The sequence below is a fragment of the Triturus cristatus genome, chromosome 5_1 (genome assembly GCF_964204655.1).
Source record: "Triturus cristatus chromosome 5_1, aTriCri1.1, whole genome shotgun sequence".
Taxonomy (NCBI): Eukaryota; Metazoa; Chordata; class Amphibia; order Caudata; family Salamandridae; genus Triturus; species Triturus cristatus.
In genome coordinates this window covers 419,588,948-419,615,366 of record NC_140587.1, presented here as the reverse complement: position 1 = coordinate 419,615,366, position 26,419 = coordinate 419,588,948, and the positions used below count along the sequence as shown (strand labels likewise).

Here is a 26,419-nt window from a genome sequence, read left to right as displayed (position 1 = left end):
CTGTTCCACGGCTCATTTTCCCGCTGCTGGATTTGAACGATGCTTCTCGGACAATTTATCTTTAGCTTTCCTTTTTGTCAGATATGAAGATAGGCGTGCCCCAGTAATTCATGTTTTAATATGCTGTAGAGGCTCGATTAAATTGTGCCTTGGCACGCAGAAAACAGACGTTAATATTATTCAGGGCGTAAGATCACGAAAGGGTGAAAGGCCGCACAGAATTCGAATTTATGCTCTGTAATTATCACTCATCCTTGCTAAAGATAGGGCAGGCCTATCTTTTTATGTGCGGAGTTCTCCGCCCACGACTGTGGAGTCTCCACAGTCGTAAACTTACTATTAACTCATAGTTTGTGAATACCAAAAAAAAGTAAATGTACACGTAAGTGTAAGTTTACTTTTGGGACTCAGGCTTAGGTTCTCTTTCAAATTACCTGCGAGGAGCGACAGTAGTCATCACAAACAAGGCAAACCTCCCGAGCTGCCACTCTCTTATATGCAAATATCGCTCCTAAATTCAGACTAAAATATTGGGGAAAGGCTTAGCCAACCAGCTGATCAAAAGTGTCTCCAAATTAATACACCATGAACAGTGTGGCTTTATGCCTGGACAGGGGACCATTCATATTCTCAGATGCTTACATCTAGCACCCCCTTGATTTCGTGAAAACAAAGAACCATGCTTAATGGCTTTCACTGATTTTGAGAATGTGTTTGACACTCCTAGGCCCTGATAACAAGTTGGGCGGTTATTTCTGTCCCGTGTGTAAACCACTGTTTATTCCCGGGACGGAAATTACGAGTTTGGTTTTATTCAGTGTATCTGATAATTATCAGATGCGTTAAATAACCCAACATTCTTTGAATCTCAGCAGGTCAAACCTGCTGAAAATGAACAGGGGAAGTGTGTTCGGTATTTACCCTACCATGTGAAGTTTGGTGTGTTAAACACCAAAATCCGCATGTTATTCCCAATAACTCAATAAGTGCTATTTATCACACCAGATAAATAACAAACCCCAGGGTATCATTATTTACTAAGTGCAAAAAATAGCACATTTACTTAGTTGGGATCTTTTTATTCCAACTACTCTACAAAATGCACTTTGGAGATTATTTAACAAGCTGTGTCAACACCCTTTACATTGGTATATGGGCTAAAGTGAGGATAGGTGGAACACTATCAGATTGCTTCACAATTGAATGGGGCACGAGGCAGTGATGTCCACTCGCCGCTGCTCTTCGCCTTGTTGATAGAGCAGCTGTCGGAGTGGATAAGGAAAGATGTGCTTTTTTAACCCCTGGCGTGCTTCGGACGGCCCCCGGCCGTCCAACGTCACGGTGGGCGTGTGCGGAGGACGACCAGGGATCGTCCGAATCCGGCTCACTCATTAATTCGCCCGCACAGCGGGGAATGTGTGCAGTGCGCAAGGGGTTAAGGAGCTTTTAATGGGCTGGATTGACAGAAGACAGCATATCGTTTTATGGAGACAGTGCTTTGGTGTTTATGCAGACCGATACAATTTTTGAAGCTTCCGGGGGGGGGGCATTGGGGCTTGTCTGTTGCCCCAGATATATTTGCATTGGTGCCGATGGGGAACTACAGTAGTGCAGTAGACTGGGTAATCGAGGTCACTGTGAAAACAGAAAGCTTTAAATACATAGGCCTCCACGTATCCCTCTCCTCGCAGGAAAGTTGGGAACTAATCATAAATACTCTGAGAGTCAAATCCAATGAAGATCTACGTCGCTAGTCTGGCTTAACTTTTGGCATTAGGCAGAAACACACTTTACATAATGATAATCCTATCCAAATGGCTGTACATACTGTCTAATTAACCATACAGCAACCCCCTAGCTTGTTAAAGAAGCGTAAATCAAACTTCAGACGCTTTTTGTGGGTTGGGCAACAACCTAGGATCTCCCCCAATAAGTGTATTATATTGGGTTATGCAGCAGGGATAGGGACCGCTGACATGAACTTGTACTACTGGGCTGCTCACATGGTTACCATCAGTGACTTGGATGCTAGATGATCGAGATGATCCCGAATATCGCCTTGAGCTAGATCTCTTTCCAAGAGGTATAACACGTGAACTCCTCTATGGAACAGGGCACTTGAACTCGCTACCAGAAGTCATGACTATTGTGATAAAAGGCTACAGGGAAGACCTGAAACATGTAGGATGTATCTAAAAAGTGACACAATTGATGCCTACTAGTCATGGCACTCGACTCCCAGAGGTGCGGAAGTGGGAGAGGTTTGATAAGTTTGGGTCCATTGGGATATACCCTAGGGAACATATGGCACAGATTTCCTTTTATGAGCATAAAGCAGGATTCGAGCTGAATAATTTACAGTTCCTCTACTTTCTTCGGTTGCTGCATGCACTTGAGCAATACCAGGAAGAGCTATCTAGCTCACAGGATTTAATCCTCTAGAAAGCAAGCTGATACTGAAGCCCCTAGACCTAGGTGACATAGCAGAACTCTACCGATCACTGGTGATAACTAGCCTTGACCCCATTAAGTCCCCTTCAACTCATTGGCTCCCTTGAGGACACAGTATAGACAAAGGCTAAAATGGCCCTTTGTGTCCTCACCAACTAAACTATGACTTATCCAACTCAAATTTATACACAGAGTATACCATCTCCCGAAAGCCTATAGAAGTTGCAAAAGGTACCCCCCCCCCCCATGCACCAGCTGTCCGGCTAATGGCCCACTCTTAATGTCAATTGCAAATGTCCCTGTTCCAGATGTTCTGGTGATATATGAAAGAATTCCTAACAGCAGCAGTAGGGCACCTCCATCAATCTTACACCCAAAATGGTTTCAAGAAGAATCCTTGGGCTCTAGTTTTGCCCGCTATCAAACAGGCAATAGGTGTCTAGTTGCTGAATGCAATAAAGCAGGATCATGGAAACCAAGCATACCACCTGCCTGCCCACCAAGATTTGGTTATAGTGATGGATCGTTGTGGGCTTCTCCACAAAGACATTTGGAAATCCCAATGCTGCGCGCACAAACACTTCAAGATTTGGGACACATGGGGAAATCACTTCTATCACAACAAAACACAGATTGTACACCACTGAGGATTTCAGCTATTATGACACTGTACATGCTTAACCCCATTCTAAATAATTGGGCCATAATGAATAGATCCAAGCGTATGAGTGTACACAGTATCTGATAGACTTCTAGCTGCATATTCCCTACCTTTGAATTCCCCAGGCATCAGACTGGATCCGGAAACTTTTGCTGAGCAATACCCCTTGCGCGCGACGTCGGGTGGCTCCCTTAGGCTCAGTGTGACGTCGTCGGTGTCATTAGCGTCGGTTATGACGTTGCGGTGCCTATATAGGTGCCACCCAGGCGTGGGGACGTCAGTTCTTTTCTTTCCGCACCAGTTATGTGGCGATCAAGGAAGAGCTACCCCTCTGCTGCTTTTTGTCAGGCTTTTTTTCGACTTTTGTAGAATTTTTGGATTGTTTCCGACTTTGTGTGCGAAGAATGTCTTCAAGGAAGACAGGTTTCAAGCTTTGCGGTACTTGTTTCCGCATGATGTCAGTTACCAATCCCCATTGCGTCTGTGTTTGGTGTCTTGGGTGACCACAATACCAAGTCGTGCTCGGACTGTCAGGCCATGGCTCCGAAGACCTTGAGGGAGGGGCGATGAAGCTTCTCACCGCCTGGCATTCGACACTGTCCAGCGAGACTCCGCTGCAGTCCCAGTCCCGATTGAAGAAGAGGAGGTCGCTGGACCGCTCCTGGAGCACTAACTCCTCTATCCCCCCACTTGAGGTACTCGGGACACTCGGGGAAGAGGCATAAGAAGGAGTTCTAGCAGACCTCATCTTCACCTCAACTGGCGTCCGTCGTCTAGAGAGATAAGGAGCACCGACACTCTAAGCATGGTAAAGCGGAGCCAGAGTCGACTTCGCGCCTCCTCCCCTCTCCGGGAGCCGGAGCAACTCCCGCTCAAATAAAAGAGTTTTATGAGGCCATGCACAGCGTATTTGAGTGGAACAACCCTGCTGGTGAGCCCTCGGGCACCGCAGGGTCAGAAGGGCCCAATTAGGTTCGAAGCAGTCAGCCACGGCGCCGGTGGGGCCTCAGGGATCCGGACCCGGTTCGACGCTAGTCGTGCCATCACGACCTTCCCCGGCGTCGGATCCGAAGTCGGTGCCTGCAACGTCGCCGATGCCCATCAGTGGCGCATGCCCCATCCTCATCCCTGACGACACGGAGCCGGAACAAACTCGCTCAACGTTGATTCAGACGTCGACAGAACCCAGAGGTTCTATGTTGTCACCTGAGCACTTTGAAGATGTGCTAGCTCAGAGGAGGATTGGAAGGGGTCTGAGGACCCTCTTGAAACCCAGGATATCTCTAAGGAGAATTCGGACTGGTATGGGGAACTTTGGGAGGCCAGTGGACTCGATACTTCCCCAGATACTGGCATGCTCACTCCCCCAACCGTGGCTACGGAGTAGGTGGTATCCTATGCCATGGTGGTTAAGAGAGCAGCCAAGGTCCTTGGACTGGAGCTGCCCTCAGTGCAGGTCAGGACTAATCTCCTGACCGAGGTGCTTCAATCTGGGGCTTCCACCTCAGAACCCCTTTTGCCCTTTAATGAGGCACTTACGGTCTCCTTCTACGTACATGGTCCAAACCTAGCATAGGGGCTCCTGTGAATTGGATGATTGCCCGCCGCCATCTCCCAGCTCCGGGATACCCAAAGTTCCTCAGTCAACACCTCACCCCAGAAAGTTTGGTGGTGCAGGTCTCTACATCCCAAGGTGTATTCCCTTCCGCCCCTCCGGATAGGGAATCCAAGAGGCTGGATTAATTCAGGTACAAGTGTTTTTTCTTCCAGCCTGCATTGCAGTGGGTGAATACCGCATGCTTATTGGGCTGTTTCTCCCATTCCCTTTGGGAGACGGTTGCGCAAGTGCTGCCACAAATCCCGAAGGAGGCCCGGGCTGTGCTCTCCTAAGCTGTCAAGGATGTGAGAGATGCAGCAAAATTCACCATACGGTGTGGCCTAGATATGACCGATTCGCTGGGCAGATCGATTTCAACGACGATGGTCTTGAAGCGCCATGCCCGGCTTTGAACAACTGGCTTCTCGGGCGATGTCAAAGCCAATCTGATGGACATGCCCTTTGATAGAACCTGCCTTTTTGGGGAAAAGTCAGACTCTGCCCTGGTCAAGTTCAAGGACTCTCAAGCTACGGACAGATCCTTAGGCCTCTTCTCCACCCCATGGCCAGTCTTCCTTTTGGTCCTTTCGTGGCAACAGAAGGGGTTTCAAGCCACGTCAGCCCTATCCCAGCCACCGAACCGCACAGACTGCGCAAGCCGTACGTGGACACGGTGCTTTCTGATACTGGAATGGAGGCCAGAAGTCGCAGATGACACTGCCCTCAGAAGCCGCAGCCTCCAAGCACACCTAGGCTGATTCTGCAGGGCCACACTACTCCAGTTGGTGGGAGAATTTGTCATCATCTCCCCCACTGGAGATACATAACATCGGACAAATGGGTCTTGCAGATCGTCCAGGGGGGCTATTCTCTACCTTTTCTTTCTTTTCCTCCTCCTATTCTACCAAATCAGGAACGGCTGACAGAGGATCATTTAAAGTTGCTTGAAGAGAAAGTTACAGCTCTCTTGGCCAAGGGAGCTATAGAATGGGTCCAGTTACAGAAGTAGGCAGTGGTTTATATTCCGGCTACTTTCTGATTCCAAAGAAGAACAAAGGGCTACAGCTCATTTTGGATCTTCGGACCGTCAATCTTTTCCTCAAGGAGAAATTCAAAATGCTCGCCAGTGAACTGTATACTTCCCCAGATACTGGCATGCTCTCTCTGCCAATAGTGGCTACGGAGGAGGTGGCATCCTATGCTATGGTGGTTAACAGGGCAGCCAAAGTCCTTGGACTGGAGCTGCCCTCAGTGCTGTTTCCAAGCCAGCTAACGCTCGTCGTGGAGCTCAGGCCTGTTGTACTTCTTTCCGCCTATACCATTTATGCCCAGGGTTCTGAAGAAGATCAGGAGCGACCGGGGCCAAGTCATTCTTATGGTTTCGGACGGGGCAATGAAAGTCTGGTATCCAGAGCTTTGAGAATGAATATTGATCCTCCAATCAGGCTGCCCCTTCAGCAGGATCTTCTGTCACAGCAGCAGCGGAGGGTTCTCCATCCCAACCTATCAACTCTGCGCCTCCATGCGTGGAGTGTAAGCAGCGACAGTTGATAGCTTTGGACCTTCCTCCCAAAGTCTGTAACGTTATTCTGATGTTCAGGCGGCCCTCCACTAAGACGGTATACACCTGCCGTTGGCTGAAATTTGTATTATACTGTACAAAAAGGCTTATTGACCCTCTTTCTGCTTCTCTTTCTAATGTCCTTTTGTCCATTCTGACCCTTGCCCAGCAGGGCTGTGCCTTGGTAACTCTTAAGGGTTACCTTTCTGCTCTGTCTCCTTTGGTGCGGCTGCCAGACCAGCCCTCTCTCTTCAAATCTCCCATTGTGCATAGATTTCTGAAAGGACTGGCTCATTTGTTTCCACCTACGCCCATTGTTATGCCGCAGTGGAACCTTAATTTGATCCTTACCTATCTGATGTGTGCTCCTTTTGAGCCTTCACACAATTGTCCCCTCCGGCTGTTGACCACCAAAACAGCCATCTTAGTGGCAATTACATCGACCAGGAGGGTGAGTGAGTTGCAGGCGTTATCTTGCTCGCCTCCTTATATTATGTCCTTTCTGGACAAGGTGGTGCTTCACACCAGAGCATCCTTCTTACTAAACATTGTGACCCCATTCCCTCTGGGTCAGTCCATCACTTTGTCCACTTTCTTTGCTGCCCCGCATCCATCTAAGGAAGAGGAGCATCTCCATCGGCTGGACCCAAAAAGAGCGTTGTCGTTCTACCTTGACCACACAAAAGAGTTCCGGGTGGATGACCAACTCTTTGTGGGGTACGTAGGAGCAAAGAAGGGAAGGGAAGTGCATAAAAGGACAATCTCTCGCTGGGTCGTTCTCTGCATCAAGATTATGTTATGCCCTGGCAAAGAAGGATCCACCTGAGGGATTAAGGCCCATTCCACCAGGGGAAAGGCTGCGACTACTGCCTTGGCTCGGGGTGTCCCAGTCCAAGACCTCTGTCAGACAGCAGCGTGGGCATCTTTGCACACGTTTGCAAAACATTACTGTCTGGATGGTTAGGTGCGCAGGGACGGGCATTTTGCCCCTTCAGTCCTGCAAGACTTTTTAGTATTGGATGTTAGTCCGCAACCCACCGCTGGGATTGTATGTCTCAGGTATCTGATTCAAAGGTAAGGAATCTGCAGCTAGAAGTCTCTACCAGAGAGTAACTTACCTTCGGTAACGCATTATTATCTGATAGAGACTGTATCTAGCTGCAGATTCCTTACAGCCCCACCCATGCCTCCCCGCTTTGCTGACTAGTATAGTAGGACTAGGGTTGTTCCCCCCTTTCAGGGCCCTAGTTTTGCAGATGACTACATCAGTTACTTTGTGGCTCTGCGCTTCTGGTGTGGAAAAAACGAAAAGTACTGACATCCGCGTGCCTTTGTGGCTACTATATACGCCCTGCAACGTCATAACCGACGCTAACGATGCAGACGACTTCACACGGAGTTGAATGGAGCCACCCAACGTCGCACACAAGGGGTATTGCTCAGCAAAAGTTTCCGGATACAGCCTGACACCTGGGAAATTTAAAGGTAAGGAATCTGCAACTAGATAGAGTCTCTACCAGATTATGCATTACCGAAGGTAAGTAACTTGTTCATTACACCAAAGAAGGGGAGAATGTTTGACCCATGCTTTTTAGGCAGTCCTTTGTGACTGTAACTATTCCTCTCATTGGCAAAGTCAAGATTATGTAATTTTCTGAATCCACTTTTCTGCCTGCTAGAATACTTGTCATGACATAGCAAGTATTAAATTGAAAAATTCAATAAATAATGCCAAAAACAAAGATGTTAGTGCTAGAAGTCAAATGTTTGCAATAAATGGCCATAGAGTACTTGTTCACAGTCTTTCCAGTCTTGTCGAATCAACTCCTCCTGTAACTTGTAGAAACACATTCCCTGATCATTTTCAGCGAACTGTTTAGGAAAGTATCTGGCGATCTGTGACCATATTCACTTGATTGTGACATTGGGACAAGGTTTGTATTGAGTATATCTGAAGCTTCGGTGGGTTAGCGAACTGCAGCAATCCAAAAGCAATACGACAGCAGGCAAAAAGAACACAACACTAAATTGGATACTAAATTTACCACTTCAAGCTGAATGGGCCGTTCTCCCCAGTGGCCATATATCTATGTCTTTAGTATCTGTGTTAAGAATGCTGCAGTATTCTTACCCCAATTCTTGGCTGGCATTTGTAGGATGGCACCTGAGTCAGTGCCCGCATTGCATGTTGGTGTCCGTTCTTTGTAGAATTGTACAATGAGTTACAAGTTCTTTTGTTGAGAAATGAGATTTGATCCAAAGCAACTTGTGTCAATAAGTAATTTTCTTATGAGGCTAATTAAAAAGTTCAAGAAGGCATGCGATTTAAACACTATTTTTAGTACTCATTATGGCATGGGGAATTTCCCAACATGTGTCACTTTGGGATGGAAAAACGAATTACCAAGAACCCTTAGTACAAGAAAGAATGGCCCAATAAAATACATTCCCATCAAATATGAATAAGAAGGAGTCCTACTTACTTTTATTCACATGTAGTAACTATTACATTTCTTTTGTTGTAGGAAAATGCTACATTCCCTTGGAAGGCCTGAAGTTCATATGACGCTGGATGTTGTTATTGTGAGCGGCTCAGGTCAGGAGTATGAAGGGTGCTTGCTGCTGACATCAGAGGTGCTCTTTGTGGTCAGCATCAGTGAAGATACTCAACAGCAGGCTTTCCCGGTCACCGAAATAGACTGTGAAGAGGATTGTACCGAGGGTAACATTCTAAAGGTGCAGCTGAAGCAGCAGCGGGTGCCATCGGATTTGGAGGTAATTTATATTTGTTTTGAATTAAGGGATACAAATAGGCAGCGTGCAAGCATGTCAATGAGACATGATCCCAAAACAACTGTGTTTACTGTGTGTTGGTACCTTACCATTACGTATTTCATTTGTCATAAACTGGATTCCAAGAATTTGATTGCAATATATATTCGTGGATACTAGGGGCATCTGTGGCAGTGTTTATTCTTAGTTGAAAATTCTTTTTTATTGATTTTTACAATTGAGGAACAACAAAATACAAAACTCTGTTAAGGACAGTCCATCTCATAATAGTACAGATCAAAGGAATGATGTGATAGTGTAGCGACAGAGTGACTGGACTAAAGAGAAACCCAACTTCCTCCACTGTTGTTCAAAAATTACATCGTAGAAGCTTATAAAGCCAGGGCCGCCAAATCTTAGCATATTTCCTACTGACTCCTCTGTTTTTATGCAAAAACTCTTACAATTTGGCACAGTTATCCATTCTGCGTGTCCAGTCTGCAACTGTGAGGGGTTCACTTCCACCCCAGTGCCGGGCAATGTCACCTTTGGCTACTATGTATCCCGGTGCCACAAGAGAAAGAACGCTATGCGGACCACCAAAATCACCAATTAGACCCAACAGGACAACCTTCAGGCCCAAATCTGTCTACTACCTCCTCCAGTGCAGTGTTGATAGAACGCCTATACCACTGGATTCACAAATCACATGGTAGAACATGCTAGGTGACTCCATGCACCTCAAACAAACTGATTGGGCACCCCTGCCCATGCGCCACAGCCGCTCTGGGTCAAAATAGAATCTGTGGAAATACTTAAATTGAATGAGTCTGAGGAACATGGAGAATGCTAGCACACTAGACACCGTCCTAACCTCTATAAAGTCTGCATCGTCTAGCACCCCAGGGCTCTCTCCCAGGCAATTTGAAGTTGTTGAAACTGGTCTGGTGTGTTATTCACAATAATCTTTTAGAGTTGCAATATACCCCGTTTACCCAGCCTGTCCAGGACTACACAGAGTCCCCAGGAGCTAATATCTGGCAGTCCTGTCAGGTGCTCAATATATATGGTGAAGGAATGTTTCTATTTTAGATGGCTGTAGAACTGAGTTTTATGCAGTTGAAATTCAGACGCCAAGTCAGTGAAATGCTTTCAAGGCACTCTTGTTCCAAACGTCTCCCAGGGTCAAGATTCCTATTTGCAGTGTGCACCAGCAATGTACCTCGCTACAGGGGGGTTGCAACTATCAAGGTTTGGTTGCATTTAATATGCCTAAGGGCAGCATGCCAGCAAAGGAATGGGAGTCTGGTATTGGGGAGGGTAGGGGGGGCAAGGCATGTGGCAGAGCTATCGAGTAGAACAAGTTCAAGATACCATGAGCCTCAACCGATTCCAACTCCAGTGTACAAGCGTAGTCGTGTCTGTCTCTGTGCAGCCAATCATCTATCGGTATCAACGGAGCTGCCCAGTTATACAATTTAACGTCTGCCCATCCCAGATCTGGCTCGTAAGGTGACAACTGACATTTCCCAAATGACATCTGGGGTGCTTCTACAACAAGAAACCCCCGTCTAACCTTAGCATTTTTTACTGGTTATAAATCCTAAAAATGAATAAGTGTGCCATGGGCTAAGAAAGACTTTGTCACAAAATCAGTACGTTATTTCCTCAGTACATAATATCATATTACTTTATCCATATCAAAAGAAAGCAGCACCATTATTCCACATAAACTTAAACAAATGTTTGAATTCCAAGTCTCCGGGATAACACAAATATTGTCTTGTTAAAAAAACCATAGTCACTCATTCATTCACAGACATGTAAACCACACACTCACTCTCACTTCTCTAAAGACATTCATTTACATCTACATAAAAAGCATCATAACTATACTAAAGGGTCTCAATACTGCAAAAAGTGTCTCTGTAACTCAATCTGTGTATATATTTAAAAATGGATAGTTCAATATTACACAAAAAAGTAATTGTCTTCAATTTGTCATCAATTTAAGAATAATAACAGATTAATCTTTCATTAGGTCAGCACATCCTATTTTCTTTCCACAAAATTGGCAATTTTTGTCCATCCAGTTGTTATTTGGATTATTATTTACTGTTGTGGCTTTTTGTGTTGTAATCATTGCATGTTTCAGAATGAAACGCCTTCCTCCGGATCACCACATGCTAAGACTCCACTCGAAATCCATTACATGCTGAAGGTAAGAGTGTATTCTCCCAAAGAGTCCTAAAAGCGGCCATGAAGGGCTCAAATCTACAGAACATATCGAAGGGAAAAAGGGATTTATAACCAGTAACATTTTTGAAGGATAGGCGGGGTTTCTTTTTGTATTCTACATTATTCCCTGCCCCAATAACCAAAGTGTAGCAGGGGATCCCTTACTTTTGAATATTATTTTAACCCAGGGTGTCTTCCCCACCCAAATATAGGCACTGATGGTGGACTGGAAGTCACTAAAGAAAGATGACAGGAGCATGAGAGGGTAGTGCTGCAGGACATACTGGAAACAATACGGAAATAATTTTTGAATAGGGCCGTCCTGCTCCATTATAGAGAATGATAAGAATGCCCACTCGTGGAAGTATATTAAGGTCCCAGCTGCACTGCGGGCTATAAGCTATTGTCACACCGAGATATCGGAAGTGATCGATCATGATACACAGTCCTTGTGACCTTAGGATCCTGACATATAGCAGCATATTGTCTGCATACAGTGAGACCCTTAGATTCTGGCATCAACGCAAATAGTTCCCTGAGGGGCTCCATCACCAGCGCGAATGACAGGGTTGAAAGCGGGCAACCCTGATGCTTTCTGCATCTATGGGAAAGGGTGTTGACAAAACCCCATTTACCCTAATCTAGGCCATAGGTCTGTATTACAGGGTGGCAACAAGGGGAAGGATGCGGAGACTGAAACCCATTTGCATAGCACCGCCATTAGTTATGGCCAGTGCACTGTATCAATCAAATACTCATTATATGTCTACCAAGAGGAGAGCCGGTCATTCCATTGCAACCTTTCCAGACGCCGATCCCGGTGCTGTTGCTCCCGGCGCCCACTTGCAGCGTTAGCACTATTCTCATCCCCAACAACCCGGAGCTGGTACCACTTTGACCGATGCCGATTCCGGTGCCGACAGGCCCAACTAGTAAAGGGTCATTTCCTGAGCCCTATTGTGGTGGGCTAGGATTGGGAGAAGAATGGGAGGGGTTGCTGAACCCTTTAGAAGATCAGCCTTATGAACAGGACATGGACTGATATGAAGAATTGGGTGAAGCCAGCAGACTGGATACCTCTCCAGATACTGGCATGCTTTCTCCCCCCACTGTGGCTATGGAGGAGGGAGCATCTTAGGCAGTGGTGATGCGTAAGACGGCTGAGGTCCATGACCTCCAGCTACCCTCAGTGACAGTCAAGACAAACATCTTTACCGAGGTGCTGCAGCCGGGAGCTTCTTCTTCAGAATTCTTGCACCCTTTTAATGAAGCTGCCACACATATCCTTCTGGGAACGTGGTCCAAACCCAGCACAGGGACTCCTGTTCACAGTGCAATCGCCCGCTGCAACCGCCCTGAACCGAGCACCCCAAACCTCTTCACTGCCCATCCGACCCCCGAGAGCTTGGTAGTCCAAGCCTCTACCTCCCTGCTGCACCCCCAAACAGGGAATTCAAGAGGCTGGATACTTGGGACAAGAAATATTTTTCTTCCACAAGCCTTGCATTGTGATCGGTGAACACCATATGCTTACTGGGCCGTTATTCCTACTCTCCGTGGGAAATGGTTGCACAAGTGCTGCCACGGGTCCCAAAAAAGGCCCAGGCCAACTTCTCACAAGCTGTAACAGACGGGAAAGATGCAGCAAAGTTTGCCATTTGATGTGGCTTAGACACAACCGACTTGCTAGGCAGAGCGATTTCCACAACGGTGGCCATTAGATGCTATGCCTGACTGAAAACATCCGGCTTTTCGGGTGAGGTCCAGGCTTTGCTCATGAACATGTCCTTTGATGGCACCCATCTCTTCGGAGATAAAGCAGACACGGTGCTGTAGTGCTTTAAGGAATCACGGGCTACGGTCAAGTTCTTGGGCCTCTCAGCTGCCTCCAGTCCCCAGTCTGCCTTTCGCTCCTTTTGTGGCTACAGAAGGAGCTTTCAACTGTGCCAGCCATACCCCAGCCACAGAGCTGCACAAGTTCCACAGCCCCTGCGCTGATGAGGGCGTGGTTCGTTCCTACTCCGTGGATCTTGTAGCCAAAGGTCAAACAAGCCACCACCCTCCTGGCAGCTTCTGTCTTCAAATCCTCCTAGTCTTGCCCTTCAAAAACATGGGCATCCAGTTGTTGGCAATCTCCAAAATCACCTCCAACACTGGCAAAACATTACTTAGGACAGGGGGGGTTCTCCAGATTATGCAAAGACCATCCCCCTCCACAGACTTCCATCCTCCGACTGGCTGACAGAGGATCATCTACTTTTGCTCCAGGAGGAAGTCATGGCTCTCTTGGCCAAGAGAGCCATAGAGAGGGTTCCGGCACCAGAAGTATTATGTGGTTCCTGTTCCTGCTTCTATCTGGTTCCAAAAAAGGACAAGCGCCTTCGTCCTATCCTAGACCTCCGGGCCCTCGACTACTTCCTAATAAATGAGAATATCAAGATGCTCACATTGGCTTAGGTCTTGTCTGCCCTGGGCCCAGGAAACTGGATGATAGCATTGGACTTGCAGGATGCATATTTTCGCATCCCCGTCCAGCCTGCCCACAGACGTTACCTGCAATTCACTGTGGGTCACGAGCAATTTCAATTCACCGTTCTCCCTTTTGGCCTTATTGCGCCCCTCAGGTGTTCACCAAGGTAATGGCGGTGTTCGCAGCTCATCTACGGACACCAGGGCTGCAAGTTTTAGGCTGTCATCATCCGCCTTTAGACTGTGGCTGACCTTCTGCATTCGCTGGGGTTCAGTATCAACGTGCCAAAGTCACACTCAGACACTCCCTTCATTGGAGCTCTTCTGGGCACAGTGCAGTATGGGCCTATCCTCCCGAGTGTCGAGTCCAGGATATTCAGGCTATGATACTGATGTTTCAGCTTCTATCCTGGATTTCGGTGAGAATGACTCTGAGGCTGCTGGTTCTTATGGCCTCCTTGGAGACACATGCCAGAAGGCGTATGCAAACTTTGCAGTGGGATCTGAAGTTCTAGGGCGCAGCATCAGGGGAATCTATCCAACTTGGTCTAGATCTAGTAGGGAACTGCACAAAACCTGTAGTGGTGGCTGACGAACCACAATTTGGCCAGAGGCAAACGCCTCTCCCTTCCCCAACCAGATCTCACTATAGTGACAGATGCATCACTTATGGAAGGGGCGGCCATCTGGGAGAGGTGGAGATCAGGGGACTGGGGTCACCGAGAAATCCGGACCCTAAATCAATATCCTGCAGCACAGAGTGATCCAATTAGTATTGAAAGCCTTTCTACCCTCCATCAAAGGAAGGCTAGTTCAAGTGTTCACAGACAACACCACTGTCATGTGGTACTGCAACAAACAGGGCCGAGTGGGGTCGTGGTCTCTGAACATGGCTAGAACAACAAGGCATTTCCCTAGTGCTTCGAAACCTGTCAGGCTCTCTGAACACCAGGGCAGACTACCTCAGCTGAAGATGGCTAGCGCATCATGAGTGGCATCTCCATCCAGACGTGACGCATGGTTTCTTTCAGCAGTGAGCAGAGCCTTGGTTAGATCTGTTCGCCTCAGCAGAGAACACGCAATGTCAGCAGTTTAACAAGTTGGAGTTTCCAAGGAGGATCTCCCTCAGAGACGTTTTTCGTCTCAAGTAGGGGTGTGGCCTCCTGAATAACTTTCCGCCCATACCACTCCTGCCCAGAGTTCTCAAGAAGATCAGGAACGACCGGACCCTAGTCATCCTTGTGGCTCCAGACTGGGCACGGAGGGACGGGTATCCCGAGCTTCTACAAATAAGCATTGATCCTCCGATCAAGCTGCCCCTTCAGGGGGATCTTCTGTCGCAGCAGGAGGAGGGGGTTCTCCACCCAAACCTTTCAACTCTACGCCTTCTTGCATGGAGATTGTGCTGCAGCAGTTGATAACTTTCGGCCTTCCTCCTGAAGTTTGTAATGTTATTCTGGCAGCCAGGCTTCCCTCCACTAAGATGATATACACCTACCGGTGGCAAAAATGTGTAATATATATATTGTACAGAAAAGTCTATCGACCCTCTCTCTGCTTCCCTCTCCAATGTTTTGCTTTTTATTTTGACCCTTACCCAGTAGGGCTCTGCTCTGGACACCCTGAAAGGGAATGTGTCTTCTTTCCTGAGGCTGCCAGACCAACCCACTTTATTTAAGTCACCCATTGTACTTAGGTTCCTAAAAGACCTTCTACATGTTTTCACCTTCATTATGCCTCAGTGTGACCTTAATTTGGTTTGTGCCTTCCTATGTTTGCTCCTTTCAAGCCCCTGCACAATTGCCCCCCTCCGGCTGCTCTCAGTAAAATCAACCTTTTTAGTGGCAATCACATCTGCTTGGAGGTTGAGCAAGCTGCATGCTCTATCTTCTAAGCCCCGTTTTTTGTTACTATTCCCTTACAAGTCAGTGTTTCGCTCTAGAGCCTCTTTCCTTCCGAAAATCATAACAACTTTCTGTGTGGGACAATTAATCACCTTGCCCACTTTCTATACTCCTCTACATCTCTCTAAGGAAGAGGAGCGACTTCACCGTCTGGACCCAAAAAGAGCGATGTCGTTCTACCATGACCGCATAAAAGAGTTACGCCTTGTCGAACAACTCTTCATGGAGTATGCTGGTGTGAAGAAAGGTAGGGCAGTGAAGAAAAGAGCCATCTCATGATGGATCTTTCTCTCCATCAAAATCTGTTAAGCTTTGACAAAGAAGGAGCCTCCTGAAGGAGTACAAGCCAATTCCACCAGAGCTAAAGCTGATACCACTGTTAGCACGTGAAGTCCCAGTCCTGGAAATCTGTCAGGCAGCAACATATGCATCCATGCACATGTTTACCAAGCATTACTGTCTGGACAGTCAGGTCCGCATGGATGGCCATTTTGCCTGTTTGGTCCTGCAGGGTTTTCTAGTCTGAAACGTGTCCGCAGCCCCTCCTTTGAGGATGGTATTGCTTGGGAATCTATTTAAAGGTAAGACATCTACAGCTAGATGTCTCTGTCAGATGGACATATTACTTACCCTAAGTAACGCCTTATGTGGTAGAGACAGTATCTAGCTGCAGATTCCTTCCCAACCCACCCATCCTCCCTGCACTGCTGACAAGTTTCTAGGGTCAAGGTTATACCCTTTCAGGGCCCTAGTTTTTATACACGCCAATGTAAGTACTCTTCATGGCTCTGCGTTTCAGGCATGGAAAGTCGTGAAAAGTAACTGACGTCAGCGTGCCAAGGTGGCACCTATATAGGTGACCCGGACATCACGTCCTGCACGGACAACGCCGCTGTCACGCGGAGTAGACCAATGCCATCTACCGTGACGCTCGGGTATTGCTCAAAGAAAAATCTTTCGGATCCAGTCTAACGGCTGGGTAATTCAAAGGTAAGGAATCTGCACTAGATTTTGTCTCTACCAGATAAGGTGTTCCCAAAGGTATTTAACTTGTCCTTCCACATGTGATCTTCGAAAGCTGTACAGCAGCCCCGGGGTTCAGACAGCTAAGTCCCCTCTCCCCCCCAGTGTGCCTGATAGTAAATTCAATTGGAAAATAGTCAGAGGCCACCCTGGGAAATATACAGGAGTCATGATCTCTCCAGCGTCTGTCAAGAGGATTAAAAACTAGTCAAGTATAGATGTGATACAGTGTGGGGGAGAGAAGTAGATAAACTTTTGTTCCTCACGGTGGCATCTGCGCCACAAGTCCACCAAGCCCATGACATCTATCCATTTGCCCAGTCGGGGGCCTACATGGTTCCACCCGAGGGTGTAGTTTGAATCAAGCTAGGATTGTACGATGTCATTGAAATCAGCTCCCCCACTGTTAACCCTGGCAAGGCGTCTGCCAGGAGCTGTGAGATTTTGCAGAGGGTGGAATCTAGCTGGGATGGCTTGCAACATACATTAAGCAAACTCCACTTGCGGTCCTCTAGTGATCTCTAGACCATAACGAATCTGTCCTGTGCATTGGTTACTACTTTGTGTATCCTAGCGGGAATGACTGAAAATATGGCCACTGCTCGAGAGCCCTGTGAGTAGCCCGAGTGGCGCACACTGTTGTAACCATGCCTACCCAGGAAGGAGCAATTGGTTCCCCGCAAATGGGTTTCCTGCAGCATTGCCACTACAGGCTGTTACCTCTTAACATAGAACAGCCCAGCAACTCTCTTAATCTTGTCATTTACACCGTTTAGGTTCCAAGACATCGCTTTGTAGCCCTATGGATTCTCAGGGCACACAGCCGAAGCCATACTGGCTAAATCGCCGCAGAACCCCCGCAGATGTCTACTGCCCTTTTTTATTTTTATTTTTGTCTGCTTCTCTGACACATAACAAACAAACAGTAAACAACTATCTGTTACTTTTTAAAAAGTGTTTTGTAAAGCACTGTGTTACACTCACGGGCATCCTGGTGTTGCAAAGTGCACACAGAAAGGGACAAAGGATCAGAGATTAGTTAGTGAGAAGCCAAGTCTTGAGGGTTTTTATGAAAGATGAATGGTCAAACATTAAGCAAAGGTATTGCAGTAAAGCGTTCCATAGGAAAGAATAGGTAAAAGAAAAGGCACAGCCACCAGCACGAGCTTTGCGTATATTAGGGACAACTAAGAAGAGCGTAAGTCTCGGGAAAGGTGACAAACAAAGATAATCCTACTCAGAAATGTGTTTCCATACATCACCCTGCGGCAGATTCATCAGCATTTGAATTGTACTCCCTTTTCATTCAGCAGTCAGTGAATTCCTTTTAGCTGACCAGACATCTGGTTCCAAGGAGAGAGTCCAAGAGGGATTCTCGCTGCCAGATTTCGCATGATCTGCAGTTTATGCAATTGATATTTAGGCAGGGTCAAATATGTGGGTATTTGCATTTTTTTGGCAGGGCATTACAGTAATCAAGGCACGAGTAAATAACCTGCAAAACTACAAAAATAGACTTAAGAGGAAGCAACAGGAGGATCTTTCTGAATAATCTAAGATGATAGAAGCAGGTGGAAGTCAATTTGGTTATTTGATCAGAGCAGTCCATCTGCTAATCAAAAACAAACCTAAGGTTATGCACCATCTTTTCACGCAACTCAAGAGGCCACAGATATTCGACCTGTTGTAATGCGCAGAGTGAGAACCTTTTATGATTAAGACTCTGCTCTAGTCTGAGTTAGGGGTTTAGAAGTTGTTTTGCATCCAACTGGTGCCAGCAGTCACATAAGATCTGAAATGTTCCACCATGCAACAGCTCTTACTAATAGAAAACTAAAACTGATCTTAATGATAGAACTCTGGCTAATGGCACAATAGAGTTACATTTTTACAAGGGTTCACAGAAATGTAATACTAGCTGCTCTAATGCACTCTACTTATTTTTACTGGTCATCCCAGTACATGGTATCCTTAGAAGAGCACTGGTTCAGGTACATCACTTTTATGGTATATTGTCATTCCCTTGTTATATCATTGAACTTCCACATTGGAGATTAATCCTTCTTCCTTATTAGGACACTTAAAGATTCTCCCGTCTCTGTAGGCTTAGTCTTGCCTCCCCCCTAGTCATCCACACCCGCCAGACACTTCCCCGGCATACTGATTCTTCTAATGGTACCCATGACCAGCAGGCATTGATGCATGACCTTCGCTATTTATCCCAGCTCATTTGGTACCTCCCTTGGAATCTCAGGTTGGACAAAAGGGCTACTACATGCCCTCCCTGCACATGTCCCGAAATGCCAACTAGGTGGATCTATTCTCCGACACTTACATTAACTCCTGTGGTAAGTGCTTCTTTACCCCGCTGTCGCCCACCTCTGATTGACCATCAGCTCTATCCAGATGAACATTGGTCTACACATAGATGTCAATCTTCTGTGTAATCAAAAACACTAGCACATTAATCCACATTTCATTGAGCACTCTGAAGTAGTCCTTAGGCAGCATGTCAGAACATTATATAATCCAAAGAGAATTTGGATCGTGCACAGACCTGGCAAGTGATGAAATTGAGAAAATTGTTGGGTGCCACTGAGGTATCACTCTCATAACCCTAGGAGTGTATGAAGACTAAGTGATTCTCATGCGCTGGCTGATCACAGGCAACGTCCCTCTGGGCACACCATTTCAAGCATGTGCTGAAATTATTTTAGAAATTGTAAACAAAGCGTTGAACTGAGATAAGGTTGATGCTTAGTATCCAAATTTATTGAACAACTTTTCCGAATGATCCATACGGTTAGATGCTATAATGGTAATGTTGTATACGCTCCATATCATCTAATAAACATGATCCCAATGCATTTCGGGCCCATCTGGCCCTTCATCAGGGGAATGTAAACAAAGAAATGCATACATGTCACTAAACTTTACAATGAGTGATTATGCCATAAAACAAAAGTCAAAAAAAGGACCCTGCCTAAAGAGTTAGAAATCGATGCCAAGATTATAGAGTGACAATACTATCGTGTGCTGCGGATGATGAAAACATTTAACAACGAAAAACGTGCTATAAAACAGTAAACATAAAGAATCCTTTACGGATGTTCAGAGAACCCAATAAACATTTATAATTGAGAATAACCATCATAGTAACGAAATATAATAAAGACATTGTGGAAGTGCAGCCTCTTGTGTTTACAATAAAGTGAATTCAATTGTGCTTTTTCCCACATGCTCTCCACTACGCCAGATGTTAGCAAATTATAGCTGCAGAATTGAAAAGGACTAACATCCTTATATTTCATTTTCAGGTGGATGGTGTTAGAGAAAGGCTGTCTGAGCAACAATACAGCAGACTGGTGGACTATATCACAAAGGCATCTCATCATCTAGTCCTGACTGCCTTGACCGCACAGATTGCTCCCAACATTACTGCTGCCGAACCTCCTCCTTCTATGGTCAAGACTTATCAGTTCCTCGTCGAGCCACATTTTGCAAGGGTTTTTATCAGCAAATTCACCATGGTGAAAAATAAGGCCTTGCGGAAAGGATTTTTTTGATCATCACATATTGCCTGAACATCATGCAACTGCTTTGAGTACAATAGAGACTCAATGGAAATAGCTATAACATGCTTGATAGTGTTTCCAAAAGGGATCCAAAGTTGTTGTTTTTTGTTACTTGAATTGTTTACATGTAAGGAATGTATAATTTTCATGTTTGTTACCAAACAACTCCAAGTCTGCCATTTTATTTCATCTTATAACTGCCTTGAAAAGTTTGTTGTTGGCTTTTTGCACTGAGTGCCTCACAAATTTGCATCGAGATTCGAATTAACTTTCAAGTCAGAGCACTGCAAATAATTGAATAACATCATTGTAGTTGAACGAAGCAACCACAAAGTCTGTGTGGCTTATTCAGAGCTTGGCAAATGCGGAATATCTTCCAAAAAGTGACAGATATCCTGTCTGCACTGTATAGAGAGTATACCCGTGTCCCGTCGCCCTATCTGCAGTGCATACATACCCCTGCCTACACTCTAAATAGAGCGAACTGCACATCTCCCAATTTTTTATGGGTATCTCACATCCGCCATACTCTAAAGAAGCCTCTATCGCTTTAGTCCCTTGTTTTAAGGCAGTCCCTTCAACCAGGATGTATCATGCGCGGAGTTAAACATTTTTCAGAGATGAATTAAAAGATATGAAGGTGGAAATGATTCTAAGCACTCTATGCAGAAATTAATTCTTTGTTGCCATTCGTTGTGGGAGCAAGAAGGTCTCACTGGAAAATGCACATCTCTAAAAAGACCATGTCTTTTAATTGTCTGAAATGAACATGTCTGTTTCAGAACAATATATTCTGATATGTAGACAGATACAATAATTCAACCTGTATGTTTTTGTTGAGATATGTGATATTGCACAAACATGACCAAAACGTTGCTGTTGGTACAAATGTGAAATAGAAAGGTGTAAATATATTTTTCATCATGTTTTTAAAGAATATATATTTTAATGGATGATATAATTCTCTCGAACTGTGCAACCCTGCTTACAATGTCAGCAAAAGAAAAACAATTGGGGCCTAGTGTGGGGAGAAAAGTTATGTATTCAGCATTCTGCACTAATAGTGAAATGTGTCACTCTGCCAATTTGCTCTTCCTACAAAACCTAGCTAGTAAAATGTTTGTCACTGACTATTTTTAAGAATGTGTTTAAAAAAGGAAATGTACATATGTACTCAAAATCATTTTACCTTAAATCAGCAATCAAATGTTTTCTCGTCCTGACTTTTCAAATGATCTGAACAAATTGTAATATAATAGAATTGTTCAAATGAATAAAATGTGGGTATTCCTACAACACCTGGTGTAAATTAAAATGTTGTTTATAGACCATTCCCACAAAGGAAGACTGGCTGAAGGATTTAGTTACATGTAATGAAAAATCGAAACTTCTCTAGTATTGAATTTTTCATAGATTTACATGAGTGAGTCATCCCAGTTTCCTAGTGGGGACTCCCACTGTACCATTATAACAGCAGTCCCATGTTAAGCATAGGCTAAAAGAGGCTATTACCACAGTTAAGTAGCCCAGCCACATCATTTTAAAAAGAATCAAACATCAACCAATCGGAGACAATCAGATTGAAAACCACAGCCTGAGATGCTACCATCCTTTCAGAATTGTACTGCATGTTATGTGGGAAGGGAGTCACTCACATTTCCTCAGATTAGTTGATTTTAAGAATTTTTTCCAGGATTTCAGAAACTTTTCTTTCATTCATCTCCTACTTCAGAATGTATGATTCATCCAAAGAGAGCAGTTCAGACTCTGTGGCTCTTGTACGAAAAAGATATTATATACTGATGACCCTCATTATGACTCTATGTATTGCCTTTATCTATCCCATAAGCCTAAAGGCTGCAGGATATGCAACAAACTTTCATCTAAGACTTGAGATTATAGAGAGGCAAGGTTGTTAATTTTGTTTCAAAAATGAAAAGGGTGACTGGTTCTAATGAAGACTCATCTAAAAACCACAAGAGGTCTAATTTTAAGGAAAAACCTGTCTCTGAAACGGGTACAAATGAAGAAGATACATCTCCTTCGAAACAGAAGACTAAAAACATAAACATAGAAGCAGGTCTCCTGAGGTACCTCATGCTATGAAAAAGCAGAAGCTCCAACTTGAATCGTGCTCTCCAAAGAAATTACACACTCAGTCCAGAGCTCCTTCTCCAAAGGTGCCTTTGTCGCAATCGGCTTTCCTTTAACCTACATTGAAACTATTGTTGTTGATAAAGGTGCACATGTCGCCGAGTAAATAATAGTTGACGGGTAATCTCAACTGAGAAATCCGCACAAAAGTCTTCGTTGGCGACACTGTTGAGGGCATCGTATACGAGTCTCGTGTTAATGCGAACGGAGAGGATCAAGGACACATAGCCGTCAGTGAAACAGACTATGGACAAACTGTAGACAGCCCCCCTGTCATTGAGACCAAAGGCAACACCTGTCAACCGCATTAGCAACAATGAGATATCCGTCGACAACATCACTGTCAAGGGGACTTCTACCGCCACAAGCTTCATCTGCAACAGAAGAAGCTTCTACACAAATAGCATTTATTCAGTCAGGAGTGCCATGAAAGATCATGCCCAGACATATGTCCCCTATAAAAATCTTGCAGGAGCCACTTGAGAGACTTTTGGACACTGAAGGGTACCATAACAAAGATCCTTTTGGAACTGTATATAGTCCTGGCCAGTTGAGATTGAAATTCTAAGAATATGAAGACGACCAAGAATTTCCAGTTGCTACCCTACAAGTTGGACCACAATATTTAAGATCAAACAAAACTTTTGAAGAAGAAGCACATCCTCTACATATGTAGTCTCATCAAGAATACAAACCATATATGATGATCAACAATATCAAAACCTGGATACAAGTCCCAATTACTCTGGTACTGGACCTCAAGTTGATGAGGTCAGATTATTATAGACTATTCGATATAAAACACAAAGCCTAGTTGTGTCAAGTCATCAGACCCCGCAAAGGATACTTCCAGTAACATCTCCTAGACCACAACATATAGAACCTTTGGCTTAGGCTGCTTCTCCGGCACAGATACCTCAAGCAGCCAATATGGCTCTATCACTGGCACACATGGACTTTACAACAGATGATGACCAAGATGGAAGACATTTATTTCTGAGAACCCCAGAATTGGATTACTTTTAGCCACTTTGCCAGATTACCAGGTGCCAATACCCATAGTCTCTTCACCAAAACACGATTATTGAAAAGGCATCTAAAGGTTTTGGTACTGAGGTTCAAACCCTATAACATTAGGTGTTTCGTACTCCCCACTTTTCACAATTCGAGGTAGTCACCATCAGCCATCCACCTTCAATTTCTAATTTATAAAACCTAGGTCAAGAATTTTACTTAAGGCAATCCCACTCAAGGACCTCTCAGTGTAAGAACTCACACGTCAAATACACCGGGTGTTTCTACAGTCCTAAAAAAATGTGTGAAGAAGCAAGATGACACCTCACGTGCGCACCACCACTTGAGCTTGCTGATTGGTACTCACCAGCTCTGCCCACTTTTATCATCATTGGTTGTCATCTTGCCCCAAAAAATAAATAAATAAAGTGTCCACAGAAATAAACCAAATTGTGAGTGTAAATAGTGAAAAAATCACATACCAAGATGCGACTAAATTGGACACTTTATTTATTTTTTGGGGCAAGATGACAACCAATGATGATAAAAGTGGGCAGAGCTGGTGAGTACCTATCAGCAAGCTCAATTGGTGGTGCGCACGTGAGGTGTCATCTTGCTTCTTCACACATTTTTTTAGGACTATAGAAACACCCGGTGTATTTGACATGTGAGTTCTTACACTGAGAGGTCCTTGAGTGGGATTGCCTTAAGTAAAATTCTTGACCTAGGTTTTATAAATTAGAAATTGAAGGTGGATGGCTGATGGTGACTACCTCGAATTGAGAAAAGTGGGGAGTACGAAACACCTAATGTTATAGGGTTTGAACCTCAGTTCATGGTGACTTTACCTTCAGAGACCCAAGCCTGTGTAGATGATTATTGATTGAGAGGAGGGCGACTTGGGTCTATTTCCCTCTATAGCTCCTTATTGTGTGCATCTAAAGGTTTTGACCTGCCTTCACAAACTAAGAACATTGGCCGTTTGTTTGTTTATTTATGGCATTTATAGAGCGCATTGTGACCAGGCTAGTATCTTGTTGCTGCAGCATTGAGTTGATTTAGAGGGAGAGAAAAAGTGAAGAGTAAGACACTAGTACAAACATCTACTGTTTCTGGAACAACCAGGTATTCAAGGTTTTCCTAAATTTCAGATCCATGTGTGCTCTCAGAGGAGGTGGAAGCTTATTCCACAACTGAGCAGCTTTGACTGAAAAGGCTCGGCCACCTTGTGGAACCTTTTGAAACCTGTGTTCCTGAATGTGATTAGTGGTAGCAGAACGTAGAGACCTCCTCAGAGCATACCTTTTCACTCTATGTTGTAATAGTACAGGTCCATTATTCTGAAGGACCCTGAACACAATGCTTGTAGACTTGAAAATAATCCTCTGTTCCTCGGGAAGCCAGTGGAGTTCCCTAAGGACACAGGATACAGAGGATCTTTGAGTTCTGTTTAATGTCCGTTTAGCAGCAGCTTTCTGATGGATACATCTGCCAGTGGATTCCTCACCTTGTGAATATCCCCTGCGCCAGCAACATTCGGAAACTTTTGTAGCAGTCCACACCGATGAGGTCGAAGACGACGTCACAGAGACACGGCTCCGCTCGCGACTCCGCTGACGTCACCGGCTCCATAAGAAGACCTCGTCGGCGTGATGACGTCAGTTCCCTTTTTTCCGCGCCGTCAACGCCAACGGATTTCGGGAATCTCTATCTGTAGCTTCACTGTTACTTTGTTTTTTCTACTGCTTCTCTTTGTCTTCTTCTGTGAAAATGTCGACAAAGAAGTCAGGATTCAAACCCTGTTGTGAATGTGGGCAGCATATGTCCATTACGGATCCACATGACGACTGCATATGGTGCCTGTCATCGGAACATGATGTAGAGGGATGTTCTTGCTGCCGCAAGATGAGTTCCAAGGCTCTCAAGGAGAGGGAAGCAAAGCTCTTCATTGCGAGAATGCAGAAAGAGAAAAGAGGCCGGAGAAAGTCGAGGACGAGGTCAAGATCGAGATCGAGGTCGAAGTCGACTTCGGGCATGCTTCCAAATCCAGGAAGCACAAGAAGAAGATTCTCTCGGCGTCACTTGGATAAGAGTACGGCTCCGGGATCGAAGTCGCCCACTTGACGCCGTAAGGACTTTGTATCTCCCTCACCCGTTCCGGATTCACCTGTTGGCCTGTCTTCACCTGTGGCTTCACCGGAACATTCTCCGGCTCCAGCTCCGGCTCCATCTCCGACGCCGGTTCCATCTCCGGCTCCGGTTGAGGAGCTTCCAGTTCTGGGTGAGCCTTCGACCCCGCAGATTCCACCGTCGGCGCCGGTTGGCCCGAGTCCGGTGATGCCTGAACAGTATCCTGCGTTCCCTGGACCAGGTCAGGACCCCACGCATTATCTTAATGCAATGTACGGGGTATTCTCCAGAGCCATGTACCCCTCTGGTGCACCTTTGGGTCCTATGGCCTTCAGTTTGGGGGTTCCTCAAGCCTATCCTCAGGCCCCCTTCATGTCATTTTTTCCGGCGATGCCGTCTTGGCATCTACCAGTGCCGAGGACGTCGACGCCGCTCCCTTCTTCACCGGCGCCGACTCGACCTCGCTCGACGCTGGCTGCTCCTGTGGATCCACGTTCGACGCCGGCACCGGCGCCATCGGATTCGATCACGGCGCCACTGACGCCGGTTTTAAGAATCAGGTCTAGGAGGGAGGCTCAGAGAGTGTTGGATGAGCAAAGATACCTAATGGACCAGGTAGAAGAAGGGGAGCTCATGGAGTCAGATGATGTTTTTGAGGAGTTGAAGGAGGCTAGTGGCCTGGACTTGTCTCCTGAATGGGAGATTACTCCTCCTTCTGATGCACCTTCAAAGGATGTGGCACCATACCATGCGGTCATAAGAAAAGCAGCTGAACTTTTAGATCTGCAGTTGCCTTCAGCTGAATTCAAGCCGAACATTTTAACGGAGGTGCTGCACTCTCCCACTACTGTTTCTGAGCCTTTACTTCCC

General features: G+C 45.6%; 1 protein-coding gene across 1 annotated transcript in view; it reads left to right on the top strand.

The window, feature by feature from the left end:
• VPS13B (vacuolar protein sorting 13 homolog B) overlaps nt 1–21,547 on the top strand; it is a 2,934,705-nt gene extending 2,913,158 nt beyond the window's left edge. The window contains exons 61-62 of the mRNA XM_085605186.1: nt 8,796–9,045; nt 19,994–21,547. Coding sequence (XP_085461312.1) covers nt 8,796–9,045; nt 19,994–20,242 — 499 coding nt within the window. The 3' untranslated portion in view covers nt 20,243–21,547. The remainder of the gene's footprint in view (nt 1–8,795; nt 9,046–19,993) is intronic.
• Nucleotides 21,548–26,419: the final 4,872 nt, after the last annotated feature.